The 15,726-nt window shown below is 41.5% G+C and overlaps 2 protein-coding genes across 6 annotated transcripts in view; one reads left to right on the forward strand and one right to left on the reverse strand.

Moving 5' to 3' along the window:
* Positions 1-9,671, forward strand: part of med1 (mediator complex subunit 1) — a 52,464-nt gene extending 42,793 nt beyond the window's left edge. For both annotated transcript variants that reach the window (XM_078529339.1, XM_078529340.1), the window contains one exon: positions 236-9,671. In XM_078529339.1, the coding sequence (XP_078385465.1) occupies positions 236-3,464 (3,229 nt within the window). In that variant the 3' untranslated portion in view covers positions 3,465-9,671. The remainder of the gene's footprint in view (positions 1-235) is intronic.
* Positions 1-15,726, reverse strand: part of LOC144667837 (alpha-2,8-sialyltransferase 8F-like) — a 1,155,130-nt gene that overhangs the window by 420,468 nt on the left and 718,936 nt on the right. The gene's annotated exons all lie outside the window — the stretch shown is intronic.

Consider the following 15,726-nt stretch of genomic DNA (forward strand, 5'->3'; position numbering starts at 1 on the left):
GAGCTTGAATGGGCTTTCTCCTCTACTTATTATGTAAAGTGTATTGTGGAATGGAGTGGGCTCACATCTGTTCATATTGCTGAGTTGCTGATAAATTCAAAGGTGCTTCTCATTTTATTGAATTCCACTTTGAGGTCAAGCTGAACAGTATTGCACCGTGGATAAACTTTGGGGTTGGTGAGGAGGGGGATCACTGATGAATGGTGATGTTACTGATGCCACGTATGTTTTACAGATGCATGTCCATCCCTGTGACGATGCGAGCAATCCGTCGAAAAGCTGAGACCATCCAAGCAGACACACCGGCCTTACCCCTTATTGCAGAGACCGTTGAGGACATGCTGAAAAGGAATCCACCCCCAGCCACCAGTCCAGGCTACAGCACACAACTGGGCAACAATCCAGCAAGCGGCACCACGACTCCGACCAGTACCTTTCCCGGGCCCATCTCCACCATCTTCAATTTGGGAAACATGGGCGTGAAGGAAAGGCACGAATCAGGGCACGGGGAGGATTCCTTTAAAGTAAACCAGAATCCCATTCTGACTAGTTTACTGCAAATTACAGGGAGTGTCGGTTCATCCATTGGTTCAAGCCCCACACCGCCCGGTCATACACCACCACCAGTATCTTCCCCTGCAAGTAATACCAAAAATCACCCCATGCTCATGAACCTACTCAAGGACAACCCAAGCCAGGATTTCTCTACACTGTATAATAGTAGCCCTTTGGAGAGACAAAATTCTTCATCGAGCTCTCCTAGAATTGATGCGGCTTCAGGCAGCACGAAACAGAAAAAGAAGAGGACGAGGTCGCAAACAGATAAGCCCAAGCAGCAACAGACTGAAGAGGACTTCCAGAGAGAACTCATATCCATGGACTTTGATGCTCCGAACAGTGTCTTTGATGTAAACCTGGCCGGAGATTCTTTGGACACTCCGCACATCACCCCTGCCCCCAGTCAATGTAACACACCTCCTACTACATACCCTCCAACAGTGGTGCACTCTCAGCAATCCAGTATGCAGAGAATGGTGCGGCTCCCTAGTACGGACAGCATTGGAGCTGATGTCACAGAGATTCTATCCGATATAGCAGAACAGACAGCAAAGCTGGCCACCACTGGGGACAATTGCCAGTCCATTGGGACGCCTGTCCGTGATTCTTCAAACTCTTCTCATTCTGCTGTAAACAGCACGTTTGACACGGATGTTTTTCAAGGTGAAGGTAATGAGAACACATACACTGATCCTGCAGATTTAATAGCAGATGCTACTGCTACTCCAACCAGTGACTCTTCAAACCAGTTTTTTCCTGATGGAGTGGATTTTTTATTGGATAATCAAAGCGGGAGCAATTTTGTGAGTGGCTATTTTGATGAGAACAGCCAGGGTGGAGATGTCGACGACACAAAGAGTTTTGCTTCGCAGGCCCTTGGCTCGATGAATGTGCAGACAATGAGTGGCGACACTGGAGATCGCTCCAAAGGGAGCAGCCACACAGACATGGTGGATTTCAGTATGTTTACGAGCGGCAGCAAGTCTTTAGGACCATCCGATGGGATGGAACATAGTGGGAATCAGAGCCCTTTGTTGAGCACAGTGGAGGTCGGAAAAATGGACAAATCTCAAAAACAGCGATCTGCTAAGGAAGGAAATGGCAGTGGGAACAGCAATTTATCAGGAATAGGCATTGATGGAAAGCCTGGGAAACGCACCAGGACGCCATCGAATGAAAACAAAAGCAAAGAAAAACCTCCGAAACGTAAGAAAACTGACTCAGAAAGTAAGTCCCCATCTCATAGTGTGTCAAGTCGTCCTTTCACTCCACCAGCGAGCACCACTGGTTCCAAATCTCCTGGGAGTTCCAGCCGGTCACAGACGCCACCTACTGGGGCTACGCCTCCGATCCCAAAAATTACAATTCAGATTCGCAAAGAGATGGTCGGCAAATCGTCTTCACATAGTCAATTTGGGTCAGGCCCTTCATCCAGCAGTAAAAGTCACCACTCTCATTCCTCCAATTCCTCTTCCTCTAGCAAAGTGAAAAGCAACAAATCCGAAGGCTCTTCCAGTTCCAAAATGAGCAGCAGCCTTTACCCAGGCCAAAGCAGTACCAGTTCGAGCCAGTCCAAGAGTTCTTCTCAGTCCATGGGAAAACCCAGCTCTTCTCCAGTTACCAAGCATGGGTTGACCAGTAGTAGCAGCTTGAGTTCCAGCAACAGCAGTAGCAACAAAATGAAACCTCAAGTTAAGTCATCTTCCCTGGTTAATCCATCTGGAGGAAAACCCAATGTGTCGCCCTCCCACTCGAGACCTTCAGGCAACTCGGAAAAACTTTCATCACCATTGAAGCCCATTCCAGGGACGCCGCCTACAAAAGCTAAATCCCCAGTTAGCTCTGGTTCAGGAAGTTCTCACATGTCAGGGTCTAGTTCCAGTTCAAGCATGAAACAGTCCTCTGGTATGGCATCCTCCAGTTCTTTGAGCCAGAAGCCTCCAACCTCCTCATCTTCTTCCTCCTCGTCCTCTGCTTCCTCAATGTCTTCATCTCAAAATGCTCATGGAAATTTAATCAAGGGAAAATCTCCAAGTCGAACCAAGAAGCCATCCTTGACTGCAGTGATTGACAAATTGAAACATGGTGTGGGTGGTGTAGGCGGTTCAGGTACAGAAGACTGTCCAGATGGTCAAATGACTACAGCAACAATGCCTTCTACTCATAGCTTGCCATCCAAGCACAATATGTCCCCTGCAGATTACCAGGGAAAGCGAGAGAAAAGCGACAAAGAAGGAAAATCCAAGGTCTCTGTCTCGGGCAGCTCGGGTGACAGTGGAAAGAAATCTTCCGACTCCAAGAATGGTGGTGGTACTGGTGTGGCAAAAATTATCATTAGCAAGCATGATGGTGGTTCTCCTAGCTTTAAGGCCAAAGTAACCTTGCAGAAACCAAGTGATGGTAGTGGTGATGGTTTGAGACCACAGATAACTGGTGCAAAAAACTATGGCTCACCCTTGTTCAGCGGTTCAACACCAAAACACGAACGCTGTTCACCAAGTTACAGCAAGTCTCCTGCCTACACCCCTCAAGGTGGAGATAGTGGCAGCGAATCTGGATCGTCCTTTGCTGAGAAATCCCACCAGAACAGTCCGAGCTCAGATGACGATATCCGGCCACTCCCCGAGTACAGTTTGGAAAAGCATAAAAAGCACAAAAAGGAGAAGAAGAAAGGGAAGGACAAGGATCGCGACAGAGACCGGGACCGTGACAGAGACAGGGAGAAGAAAAAATCTCACTCCAGCATCAAACAAGAAAGTTGGTCAAAGTCTCCTATTTCAACTGACCAATCCTTATCCATGGCGGGGAACACATCCCTGAACTCTGAAAGGTCATCTCGCCCAAGCCCAGCATTTTTGATTGGCGATGATGATGACCTCATGAATGTGGCTCTGATTGGTAACTAAAATGAAGTGCATTGTTCTTAAAGCAAGACTGTCTATTGTACGACTATAGTATTTTGTTTCTGATTATACAAGCTGATAACTCGCTCTGATTTCGGCAGGTGCCCCGGATCTGCCATGCATTCATAACAAAGTTTTCAAGGTGTTAAGTTTGTCATTGTTTTTGATGTCAGCAACCACTTATCAGACAGTGTATGTGAAATGTAGCTATTTTTTGTACATTTTTGAAGGGTTGGGCTTTGTCAAGTTTTACATAAACATTTTGTGTCTTCCCTTAACATCAGTTTTTTTAAGGGAACAAGGTCCACCCAAGTGTGGGGGCCCTTGTATGAAGATGCCCTCCCCGAAAACAAAGGATTAGGCTCAGAAAAGTCTTAGCAAAGCTTCGAAGCTTCTCATAGCTCTTATCTTATTTGTGTTTGGCTCCCGCGTTTTACAATGTTTTTTAATGACAAATCTATTTTAAAATCAAAAGAGGCTGAGGCTTTGTGTGTTAAAAGTCTTTCATAGTTTTCAAATAAAGATGGCCCCTGTGAGAATTTTTCCCTTGACTCCCATCCCACATGCAAAACATAGTAGATTTTATTTAACTATTTGCAAGGCCCAGATTCTTTTATGTAAAAACCTAAGATGCTTTTAACATGCTTTATTTTTACTATTTATTAATCTCTTAATTTCAGTATTGTTTCATATGCTTATTGAAATCATTTTTTAACAGTTTCCAAAGCTTCTTTATAATCCTTTTTGAAGTCAAAGGTTGTACATTGCTTCGAATACACAGGTTGTGCTGCAATTCCCTTTCACGTTTTTGTGAAGAGTAAGAATATGTACTATTATTTGTATTAACACTTTGAGGCTGATGGTTTTGTTTATTTGAAGGACGTTTCCAAAATATTTTTGTCAACTTGTGTCAGAATTCAGTGTGAGAATTTGTCTTGCAATTCTTCCCATTTCCTCCTAGTTTCATATCGTGAGTTCGGTGATAAAGGATTTTGCATGCAAACAACCAAAGGGCTTAAATTGAAAGCATGCACCCATTATCTGAAAACTGAACCAGCCAAACTTTTTAACTGATCTCCCAGATGCGTATTACATTTGACATAATTTTGTGTCCACAACGTAACCCGTGGTACATAAGTCTTCTCCCTTTTGTCTTGATGATAGATTGGGGCGCCCCCATGAGACCATTAATTAATTGTATGCAAATGCTGTTTCCAAAAAGAGGGAGAGAAACCTGGCATAGAATGGTATCTGCTACACATGGCAGTAACACTTTACACTCCCCAGAAGAAAAAGACTAAAAGGTGTTAAAACGGAACAACGCTTAATAGGAAAATTTAAGAGCTCATGTGCCGACTTCACATTCTTGGCGGGGAGGGTCCTTGCCTACCATTATCCATTTGACCTATATTTACTGGAATAGTGAAGCATCTTTAAAGCAATTGTATCATCCATGCAACAAGATCGTGAAAAACATTGGCCAGTGCTCAACCTGACTTTGTTCCTGTGCTGGATGGAAATTTCAATTCGAGGCTTCAGAAATGATGAAACGATCTAGATTGGATTCTCTATAAACGTAAAAAGGAAGTTTCTTTCAGTGTTGTTCTGACACCAGATTTTAGTAAAAGCTACAGATCTTTCTTACAAGTCATTTACAAAACATTTAAGAGCATAGCGTAACTGCACCAACTGTCCATATCCACCTCAAAGCAAATGTTGAAGTCCTGAAAATTAAATTTGGGATCCTAAATAGTTATTGAATTGTTCAGATCTCAACAATGGTTCAGCTAATGGAAGAGTCTTTTCCTATTGCCCTGCATGTTGTTGTCCAGTTTGGCCAAAGAAGTCATATTCAATAGTATTGCCAAATAGAAGTTCATTGGCATTTTGCTCAATTGATTAATGATTTTGATTAATGACAGGAGATGCATGATCAGTTACAATTTATCCAGTGTATAAGGGTGACTACTGAATGTACTGAACAGCTGTGAAGGGTCTGCGACCAGAATCTAATATGTTGTATTGAGCACATTGCGGGTACTTTTTGCTGAGCATGGGTGAAAGACTGGCAGTTATGGATTGGGCACTTTGTTATGCACCCCACCTGATTTTGTTTTTCCCACTGAAGTGAATGGAAAGAAAATCTTTGGGATGTTAAATAGGCAGATGATCCACACTGCCAGTCTTCTGCCCACACTCAAAAGTGAAAATTCTCCTCATTCTCTTATTTTAGAGCAGTTTTTGACTGTACCAGTGCCAGACCAACCTTAAGAGAACTTCCTTTCCTCTTCCCACTGACCTCAGCTCAAATTCTGTTATTCAGCTCAAATTCTGTTATTCACCTAGTGTACACTTGTTGCGTTAGTGTGTCCTTCATCACCTTTATTTATGATCACCCTTCCCATTGCTCCGGTCCTCAAGGCACTGACTCTTATAAGGGTAAGGAATACAAACACCAGCGCCCCACCGTTACTGCACCCAAGTAGCCGTCTTCTCAAAGCCATGGCAGTGAGTGTCAGCGGCCTCTTTGACTGTGAAGGGCGTTGTTCCAAAGTCCAGCCCTGTTCTTGCCTAACATCCTATGCACTTCAGTTTCCAAACAATATCATATGGTAATCAGCAGCAGGAATGCGGGCCGACCGTCCCCTACCTAGGCCAATGGTGTTGGGGCAACCCCAACTACGACCCTGGGTGAGGTCAGTTCACTCAGCAGAGACTGGGAATTCAACCTGTTTTTCATTGCTTAAAGCATGTGCATTTTGTGTTGGAGAACACCTTGTTTTTTTTTTGATAGTAGAATAAGTGGATTGTGGCAGCTTCTTCATGAAGGTGCAGATGATTCCCTGTTAGGAAGTAAAGTATTTGTGGGAATTCCATCAGGTGTAATTAGAAAGTATCTCACACAAGATTGACGACTTTTATTAGTAAAAATGAAGACACTGGTCAAGTACAATTTTTTTAGAATCAATTGAAGTTGAAGAAAATTGCAAAGACAATATTAAGAAAATATCATTAATTCACACTGAGAAATGTATTCAAAGTATGAAATTAACTCCTGTCATTAACAAATGACAGCCTTTATTGAACCTGTTATTTTCAAATACAAGAGCTTACATTCATGATGTTTTTGCCAGCAGTGTTACAAGTCAAGATTATATTCAGATTAAGGTGGGTAAAAGCCACAATTTTAGCAACAGTGTACTTCGGATTGCATTTGGCACAGTTCAAAAGCTTGAAAGCATGCAGATACTGCGAATTTCTCAACAACTGTATGTTTCGTGCACCCTGGCTAAACACAGGTGTGATACCAAATTATAGAAGCAAAACCTTACAGCACAGGAACAGGCCATTTGGCCCATCGAGTCTGTGCCAGTGGTTTTCTCCACGTGAACCCACTATTTTGCTTGCTCCCTACACCCTTTATCTGCTCCTCTTTTGAGGAATTATCTAAATCTCTTCCAAAAGAATTTATGGGCTCTGCTTCAACTAGGATCTATGACTGAAACTTCTAAATTCCCCACACCTTATGTAAAAAAAAACAACTTTGTTTTAATCCTTTTAAGATTGTTTTAAATTGGGACAGTTTGTGAAATAAAAATGGGAAACGCTGAAAGTGCACAACTGGGTTAGTCAGCAGCTGCAAAGGAAAAGTTGGTTAATTTGTGGTTGGACTTCTTACCTGAACTGCTCCACTGGCAATTTTTAATCCATTCATCTCTTCCAGCTGCTGACTGGCCTGAGGTAGCTCCAACATTTTGTGCTTTTATTTAAATTTACAGCACGATGGTTTTCCTCTTAATCATCTCTGCAATTCTTGGATATGAAGTGTAGCAACCGTTGTTAATGGATTTTGAATTGGTTCTACTTTCTTAAGTATATCTCCAATTATTGGTTCCAGACTAATATTCAGGGGGCAGGAGAAGAGCAAAAAATATCAATGAAAATGTCAGAACTTTTATTGAGTATTAAGGTATGGATAATGGTCAATCACCCTAGGTGAGTGGTCAGCCATGGTCTTGTTGAATGGTGGAGCAGGCTAGAGGGGCTGATTGGCAGACTCCTGCTACTGGTTTGTATATCCGCAATGGTGCCAGAAATCTCAATGGAGGCCTCCTTTATCAAAACTGACTGAAAAGCGAATAGACATTTCTTGATGTAATGTTGGAATTTTAATTTTAAGCTGAACGCATTGTACAATTTACATTTTCCCAGTGCTTTCTTGTGTTCCGTGTACCTGGATAGCTGGTGTAAAATCTGTTCCCAGTAGCCTCAGAGTAAAAGTTACTGCTTTGCATTAAGCCAAGCAGGACAGACCAGAACACTAATCTTTCATTCCTTGTCTGTGCTGAGTTTTAACTCGTAGCTTTGGCTTAGGTTCCCCTAGGCTTTAGGGAGGAGAAAAACCATCCTTGATTCCTCACCACTGCTCAGTGTGACCCCTGCCAGAAAATTTGTGGGTGCTAGGCAACGGCAGCTGTAATGTCCAACGTAGTCAAAGACCAAGGCCAGACACCCAGTCTGGCCCAGAATGAAGAATTACGCTTTGGTGGGGCATCAAAGGGCACCTTGGAACTACCCCAGCAAGAGTCAGTGATGACAGTAACAGCAGAGAAAACTGGTACAGTGAAACCATTTTAGAATTCCTATTCTAAAACTAAAGATTACATTTTACCCCACACTCTCAATTAGGCAGCCATTTTGAAGTGTTCATTGGTTGAGGTAATTGGTTGGCTCTGTATATAAAAATGAAAGTCAAAATGTGTGATTTTTCTTTTAAATTATTTCCAGAAACATTCAAATATTTGGTTTAGAAAAATATTTTTATACGTATTTTGGCATAACATCTTGTAATTTCCCTTTGTATAATGATCTTATAGTGTGGCAACTAAGATTCCCAGTGTTTGCCTAAAGCTGATGTAGGTAAAGAAAATGGGGTGATTTTTTCGTATTGAGCAAGTTTTGCTTTTTCTTTCCATCCAGCATGTAAATGATTTGCACATTTCCTCTTCCTCATAAAGGCTGGATTTGTGCCATAATTTTTTGCAAAATGTTAATGTTTATCTGGCGCACGCATTGAAATAGAGGGTACTTTACGGTAAAAATATACAGGTGTTATTGTTCATACTTGGAAATAAACATTTTAGCAGGAGCATTTCTGTGTGTTAACATTGCATTTTCAGGAACCTGATCTGTATACTGCAGTGTTGAATGTTTCTGCATTGTAATTTTTGATGTTCCTATTGCATATGTTTTTCTTTTAAAATAAATTATGGGGAAGCTGGGGATGATTTGAAGTGCAATGTCCTTTCATTTTTCATACCTGTGTTTGACTGCAGCCCAGACTATTGGATTTTAAGAATTACCTGTGAGAGTCTTAAAGGATTCAGCACAAGAAGGCATTTCAGTCTATCATGCCTCTGTCAGCTATTTGATAGGGCTAGCCTATTAATTCCACTCCACTCCTTCAAGTATTTATCCAATTCCCTTTTGAATGTTACTATTGAATCTGTTTCCAACATAACTTAATGCAGCGCATTCCAGATTTTAACAACATACTGAGTAAAAAAAATTCCGCATGTCACTTCAGGTTCTTAAAATGCATGTCCACTGGTTACTAACATTGAGAATAGTTTCTCTTTTTACTTTTATAAAAACCATTCATGATTTTGAACACTTCTCTCAAATATCTTAACGTGGATGAAAGGTAATCTCAACCTGAAACATTAACTCTGTTTCTTTCCATAGATGCTGCCTTATCTGCTGAGTATTTCCAGCATTTTGTGTTTTTATTTCAGATTTTCAGCATCTACAATATTTTGCTTTTCTCTTAACCTTCTAAACTCGAGAACAACCCCAGCTTCTTTAGTCTCTCCATGTAACTGAAGTCCCTCATCCCTTTCTTTCCAGTAGATTTCTTCTGCACCCTTTCCAAGAATTTGACATCTTCCTGACGTATGGTGTACAGACTTGAATACAATACTCGAGCTGAGGCCTAACCAGTGTTTCATAAAGGTTTATCATAACTACATTGCTTATGTACTCACTGCCTCAATTGATAAAGGATTCCATGTGCTTTTTAAGTAACTTCAACCTGTCTTGCCACCTTCAAAGATTTGTGTATAAATACCCCCAGATCGCTCTGTTAATGCACCCCTTTTGAAATTGTAAATTTTAAAATGTAAATAAAATTTTAATTACTTGTGACTTACATTTTCATTGTCTCGATCCAGTTCCTGGTGGGCTGCGGTGCATTGTCGAAGATTGCCATTGAACTGCTAGATTTATTTTTGGCTTCACAGTCAGCTACTGTGGGTCAATTTGAAGTACCACATTTGGAATGATCCAGATTTGTGTGAAAGCTTTACTCAGTCTAACGCATCAGTCCTGGGCATACTTTATGCTGAGACTTTTCCTATCACTGAAATAATTTGGCTTAAGTGGAAATATCAGTGCAGAGGAGAAAGATGTCTTTGTTTAGCAATTTATCATGTCTCACAAATGTCCCAAAGCACTTTGCATAAAACAAATTACTTTGAGGTGCAATCATTGCTGTGCAGGCAACTGCAACCATTTTGCACACAGCAAGATCTCTCAAAAGGCTATATGATGGAAGGCCAGTTAACCTGTTTTATTTCGGGACAACAAGATAATATCTTTAAAATTGTGATGTATGATCTTTAAATCTGAACCACCGGGGCAAGTATATGGGTCTTATTTTAATGAAAGGGAATTATTCCGAGGCTCCCCATGTAAAAGAAAACTTCCAGAAAACTTTTTGAAATCAAGCTTAGGGGTTCTGCCACATTGGATCACGAGCCAAGGAGGCCTTTTTCAGATGTTTTGGTTAATATTAAAGTGAGCTGTGATTGCTGCCTCTTGATGCTGATCTAGGAGAGTGAGGCATTCAAATAGATGTGTTTATTGGTTGATGGAGGCAGATTCCCTCTTGAAAGGGAATTGGATAAACATCTGAGGGGAGAGATTTGCAGAGCAAGGGCAGGGGAGTGGAATGAGCTAAATTGCTCTAGCAGGGAGCTGGCTGGTTGGTTGGTGGGTTTAGACATCCTTATGGATTAACAAGGTTGCAGGTTCCGATACACAATTTAAATTCAGGGAGCTGATATTCGCTGGAGCAATGGCAAGGACGCTGCAATCAATTTCAACACTCTTCAAATAGTAAGCCAGGGTTCATGTCCCTGATTGTGATCTGATGACTGACACAAAATGCATGTGTACTGCACGTCAGAAGAATGTAAGGTTTGAATGGGTAAAGCATCAGAGCTCACTGAGGGAAGTGTATGGGATTAATTGAGTAGCTTGGTTAAAGAGACTGCACAGGCAGAATGAGACAAATGCCCTCCTGTGTGGTATTATTCTATGATTCCAGTCAACATCTCTTGGAGAGAAGCAAAAGTTGCAAAGAAGTAAAAGTCTGACTTCAGAGGTGGAACATGGAGACCAAATATGGAAACTGCATCAAAGCCAGAACCATTCTGTAACTTGGAATGGAATCTGGGAATGGAATGAGAGGCATGATTTAATTATCACTAATTTATGGTATGTAGTCGAGGTAATTGATTTGAGGATGTGTAGCTGAGTCAAGTTTCAGTTTCCTTTCAGCATTCTAATTACCTCATTTGGCAATGCCATCATTCAGATGAGGCTATGTCTGACTGTTCTAGCAGTCATGGAAAATATCATGATACAATTCAAAATGAACCTTAATTTACATCCCTCTTCTTACCAGAGGATTGCTGAAGCTGATTGAAGCATCCCTATGATTGCCCCAGCCAAGGTGAACTAATTAAACTTATACTGCATAATAGAACCTGCAATCTTGCTGATCTGTCACACGTTCGTAGGAGTTTTTCTAGTGCCCTGGAGAACATTTATATCTCAAAACCACCAAAGTCGTGTGTTTGTTGGGTGTGAATTGCTTTGGGATAGCTGAGCACATGAAAGGCATATCAATGCAAACTCTTAATAGGTTTTGCACCTCTGTGAATAGTAAGTCATCCTCTCTGTGATTACATCCTGCAAATACTGTGGGCATTCAATCAAAACACTCCACAATCAGCGCCATCCTTGGACACTTGTTTTATGTTTCTGATGAATCACCTGAAAAATAAATTCTGAGAAAGTATTTCTGGGAATGCAGCATTTGTTGAGTAATTGGTAATGATTCATCCAAACTAGAGGAATTTAGACATTTTTTCATTGCAATATAAATGTCGTAGGAATTATTGTGTGTCTCTAGTCCAAATCCCATTTAATATTAGGAATCCAAATTACAGATCCATGCACCCATTAATATTTGCATGATTAACTGGAACAGACGTAACTAATGTATGAAATGTATTGGAATTTATTTGGGCATGTTTAGAGTTTAATATGATGCTATATTTGGTTTGTTTAGTTCATTCGTATTAAACCAATCCAATAACACTAATTAAACAAATATTCTTCGTAGTCTGAGTGAAGGGCTGTATTAGTTGGCAGCCACTTAACTCTTGGCTTGCCATAGATCAAGGACTGCTGATGAACTTCAATGATATTTCCCAGAGATGAACAGAGTCTAATTAAGGTATTTATAACAATGACATGCTGAATAGAGCATTACTCTATAGTATGGATATCCAAAACAAGAAGACACAATCTTATAATTCAAGCTCAACTGATTAGCAGTGAAGTGAGGAAATATTTCTTCACAAAGGATTACAAGTGCAATGGCCCAGAAAGCCATAGATGCAAAGTTAACTGACGTGTTCCAAAGGGAGATGATAATTTTTTTGGCAATAAACATATTATGAAATATGGAGAACAAGCAGGGAATTGGGATTAAGAAATTAGAATTTCCATGCCATTTTCAGCACTGAACCTGGCACCATCAAACCTACATGATTTATTGCCACTGCTATCTCAACCATTGGGGAGCTAAGGATCTCTTGCCAGATACAGCCAGGTGTGGCAAATTGCTTGACCTGGAATTGATGGATTATTTCAGGGGCAAAGTGAGGGAAGAAGATTGCACTTATAAATATACAAAACTGATCTGATCAAGTGAATCTCAGGTCAGCATGAATCAGAATCCCAGGGGCGAATGGAGGAGTCGGGGAGGGGGGTAAGGGGGCATTTTTGGAGCAGTGGTGTGTAATGAAAAGATGCACAAAAAAATGGTGAAATTCTCTCAACCTCAGTAAGTAAATAAAGAAATTGTAGGAAATTGGCAGTTTTGAAAGGTGCAAATTTTGATAATGCAATTTTGTTTGTATTTCATTAATGACAGAAGAAAAAATCTTTTTAATTAGAAGAATGCATCTTGCCTATTTTGAAGCATCAGTCATGTTCTTACAGTGTAACCATGGAGGGTTCCGCTTTGTCAATTTTGGCCATTCGCAAAATAATCTGTGCTTAACTTATCTGTGCAGCCAATTGTTATCATCAACAATCCCTCAAAATGAGGATGATGTCTGTCAGGCTTCATGATTTGTGTGCCCTCAGGTGACTCAGCAGGCCAGTCCTGGAGCCACAGGTCTTTGGGCAGAGTGGGCAAGAATTGCCCTGAGGAAGGGGATTCTCAAGCCAGGGTTCTGCTCTCTTTCCTTCCACTTTTACCACTTCTCCACAGCAGAGTTTATGCTGTCAGTTTCCAACCATGTTGCAGCTTGTTGGACAAGGCATTACCACGTGACACGGTTTGTGGCAAGTTCCTCCCATATGCCGATGTCAATTTGTCCCCTTTTCAGTGAAGCCTTCAGAGTGTCTTTTTTGAGATCGGGTGCCATCCTTAAGTTGTGAAAGGATCTGCTTCAGAAGCTGATTACTTGGCATGCAGATGCAATATCCAGACCAGCGGAGTAGATTTTGAATGACCCTGTGTAATGCTGGAGGAATTGGCTACAGTGAGGATGCTGGAGTTTGTTTGCCTGTCTTCCTACTTGACTTTGAGTATCCCATGGAGACAGCACTGGTGGAAATTCTCCAGCGCCTGGAGGTGCCTTTGGTAGGTGACCCAAGTCTCACTGCCATATAGAATGATGGTGACAACAACACTGTTATAGACCAAAGGCAGCCAATTGGCATTCACCTATTCATGTGACAAATCTACATATCTGCACCCAATGTGCAGCTGTCTGTCAGTGCAAATCACCTACAGAATTAGTGCAATTTTTAATAACATTAACTTGCATTTAGAGAAACAAGAGAAAGATGAGAGTTCAGGCTTAAATAGAATCAAGATTAAACATGCCTTAGCAGATCGACAATCGTAAGGTAATATGGCATTGTCCCACTCTGTATAATTAAAACACACAACTCTGGAAAATAAGAGAGAGAGAACTTACTAATTGATACGTTCCTGATTGATAACTTCCCTGTATGTAAACACGTAAAAACATTTTTTAAAAAAAGGATGCAACATTCTGACAATGTATTCTTCATCAACTCTTAGTGAGTTTAAGTTTGGCTTAGTGTAGAGTCTCTTTGTCAAGAATCAGTGGAGCTAGAGGAACAATTCCTAAAGGCTACCAATTTGACAGTGAATGGCTGCAGTGATACAGCACTTTGTAAATGTGCCATGTTGTCTAATCATAGCTAAAATTGTAAAGAGTAGATTCCTGTTTGCTAACAAGATGTTATGGTAAACACTGTGCAGATCTGGCACTTAGGCCTCTTGAAGAGACACCAGGTGGTTCCTGGCACTTTCAAGGGCAGCCCTGCTTGGTTGCAAAACTCTCTTCATAAGACTACATTATCAGCTTACGAAGCAACAATTTAAAGTACTGGAGATGCCATTTTGAAGGAGAGGTTTGGCTCAATGTATTATGGAGAGCAGGCAGAAGATACAGACTGCCTTTTGCTCGCTGGTTTCTATTAAGCTACTTTAAAGGTGAAGCTGCATATTTCATGAAAGAGAAAGGATTATAAGATTATGCTCATGAATTAAATTAAGTGAGGCAGGAGAAGGCTTGTGTGGAGCTTGAAGCTGATGAACTAGAGCAGGGTGATAAATGACTGAATATAGAGGGGTGCACTTTTGGACAAGTTGAGTTTGTGGAGGGTGACGTCAAGGGGAACATTGGAATCAAGTCTGGAGATGACAGAAGCATGAATAAAGATTTTGGGGGCCATGGGGCAAGAGAAAGGGCCAGGCTGTCCATAAAGAACTGAAAGGTTTTGGTGATGGGTCAGCCGCCGGATTTGAACCTCAGCTATTGAAGAAGATGGTTGCACATAATCTCTTCTAACCTGAGTGAATGTCATGGAAAGGAATAAAGTCACTGGCAAAGGAACAGAGTTAACAGTTGAAGGAAATTATGATGCATCTAAAAGTTATGCCACATCAGCAGCTTGACAGCACAGAGCTGGCTGGGCAAAGAGCTTGTACTGTGTGCCATCGGTGTACATGTGGAAGCTTGTCTGCAGATGATGTCACCAAAGGATTGCATATAAATGAGGAAGAGGAGGATTGAGCAATGGGTGCTCTGTAAATCATTGTCAGGCAACAGAAGCAGAAAGCGTTGTTGGAAATGTGTGAGGGGCGGGGGAGTTTAAATGAAGGATGAGATCAGGGTAGTCAGTGTGTTGCTGTGGATTGGAGGTCTGAGAGTGTCACAGAAGGGAAACATGCCTTAGTTTAATGCCTCATCTAAAAGACAGTACATCTGACAGATCAGCACTCCATCAGTACTGCAATGTAACTGCCTGCATTACACAGTCAAGTCTCAGGAGTGGACTTGAACCTACAACCTTCTGATTTAGAGGTGGAAGTGCTACCACTGAGCCCAGGACAACACTTCAGTGTCGCCTAGGGCTAAGTCTGGGATCTTCCTTGTCTGCAAAATTCTGTTCCATGTTGCACAGTGTCGTTGCAGATTTGAAACTGAGAGAGTTTGATAGCTTGTGGTATCCTGTTTGCTGGTTGGAGACATCTATATAAGCCTTAGTTAGCTGAACCAGACCACAGCAACCACATCTTTCATGACGTCCAGTCCCAGCACTTCAATTGGGACTAACCATATAAATACTGTGGCTACAAGAGCAGGTCAGAGGCTAGGAATCCTGCGGTGAGTAACTCACCTCCTGACTCCCCAAAGCCTGTCCACCATCTACAAGGCACAAGCCAGGAGTGTGATGGAATACTCTCCACTTGCCTGTCCATCCAGGAGAAAGCAGCCCACTTGATTGGCACCACATCCACAAACATTCACTCCCTCCACTACTGATGCACAGTGGCAGCAGTGTGTACCACCTTCGAGGTGCACTG

This window comes from Cetorhinus maximus, chromosome 25 (assembly GCF_964194155.1).
Source record: "Cetorhinus maximus chromosome 25, sCetMax3.hap1.1, whole genome shotgun sequence".
Taxonomy (NCBI): Eukaryota; Metazoa; Chordata; class Chondrichthyes; order Lamniformes; family Cetorhinidae; genus Cetorhinus; species Cetorhinus maximus.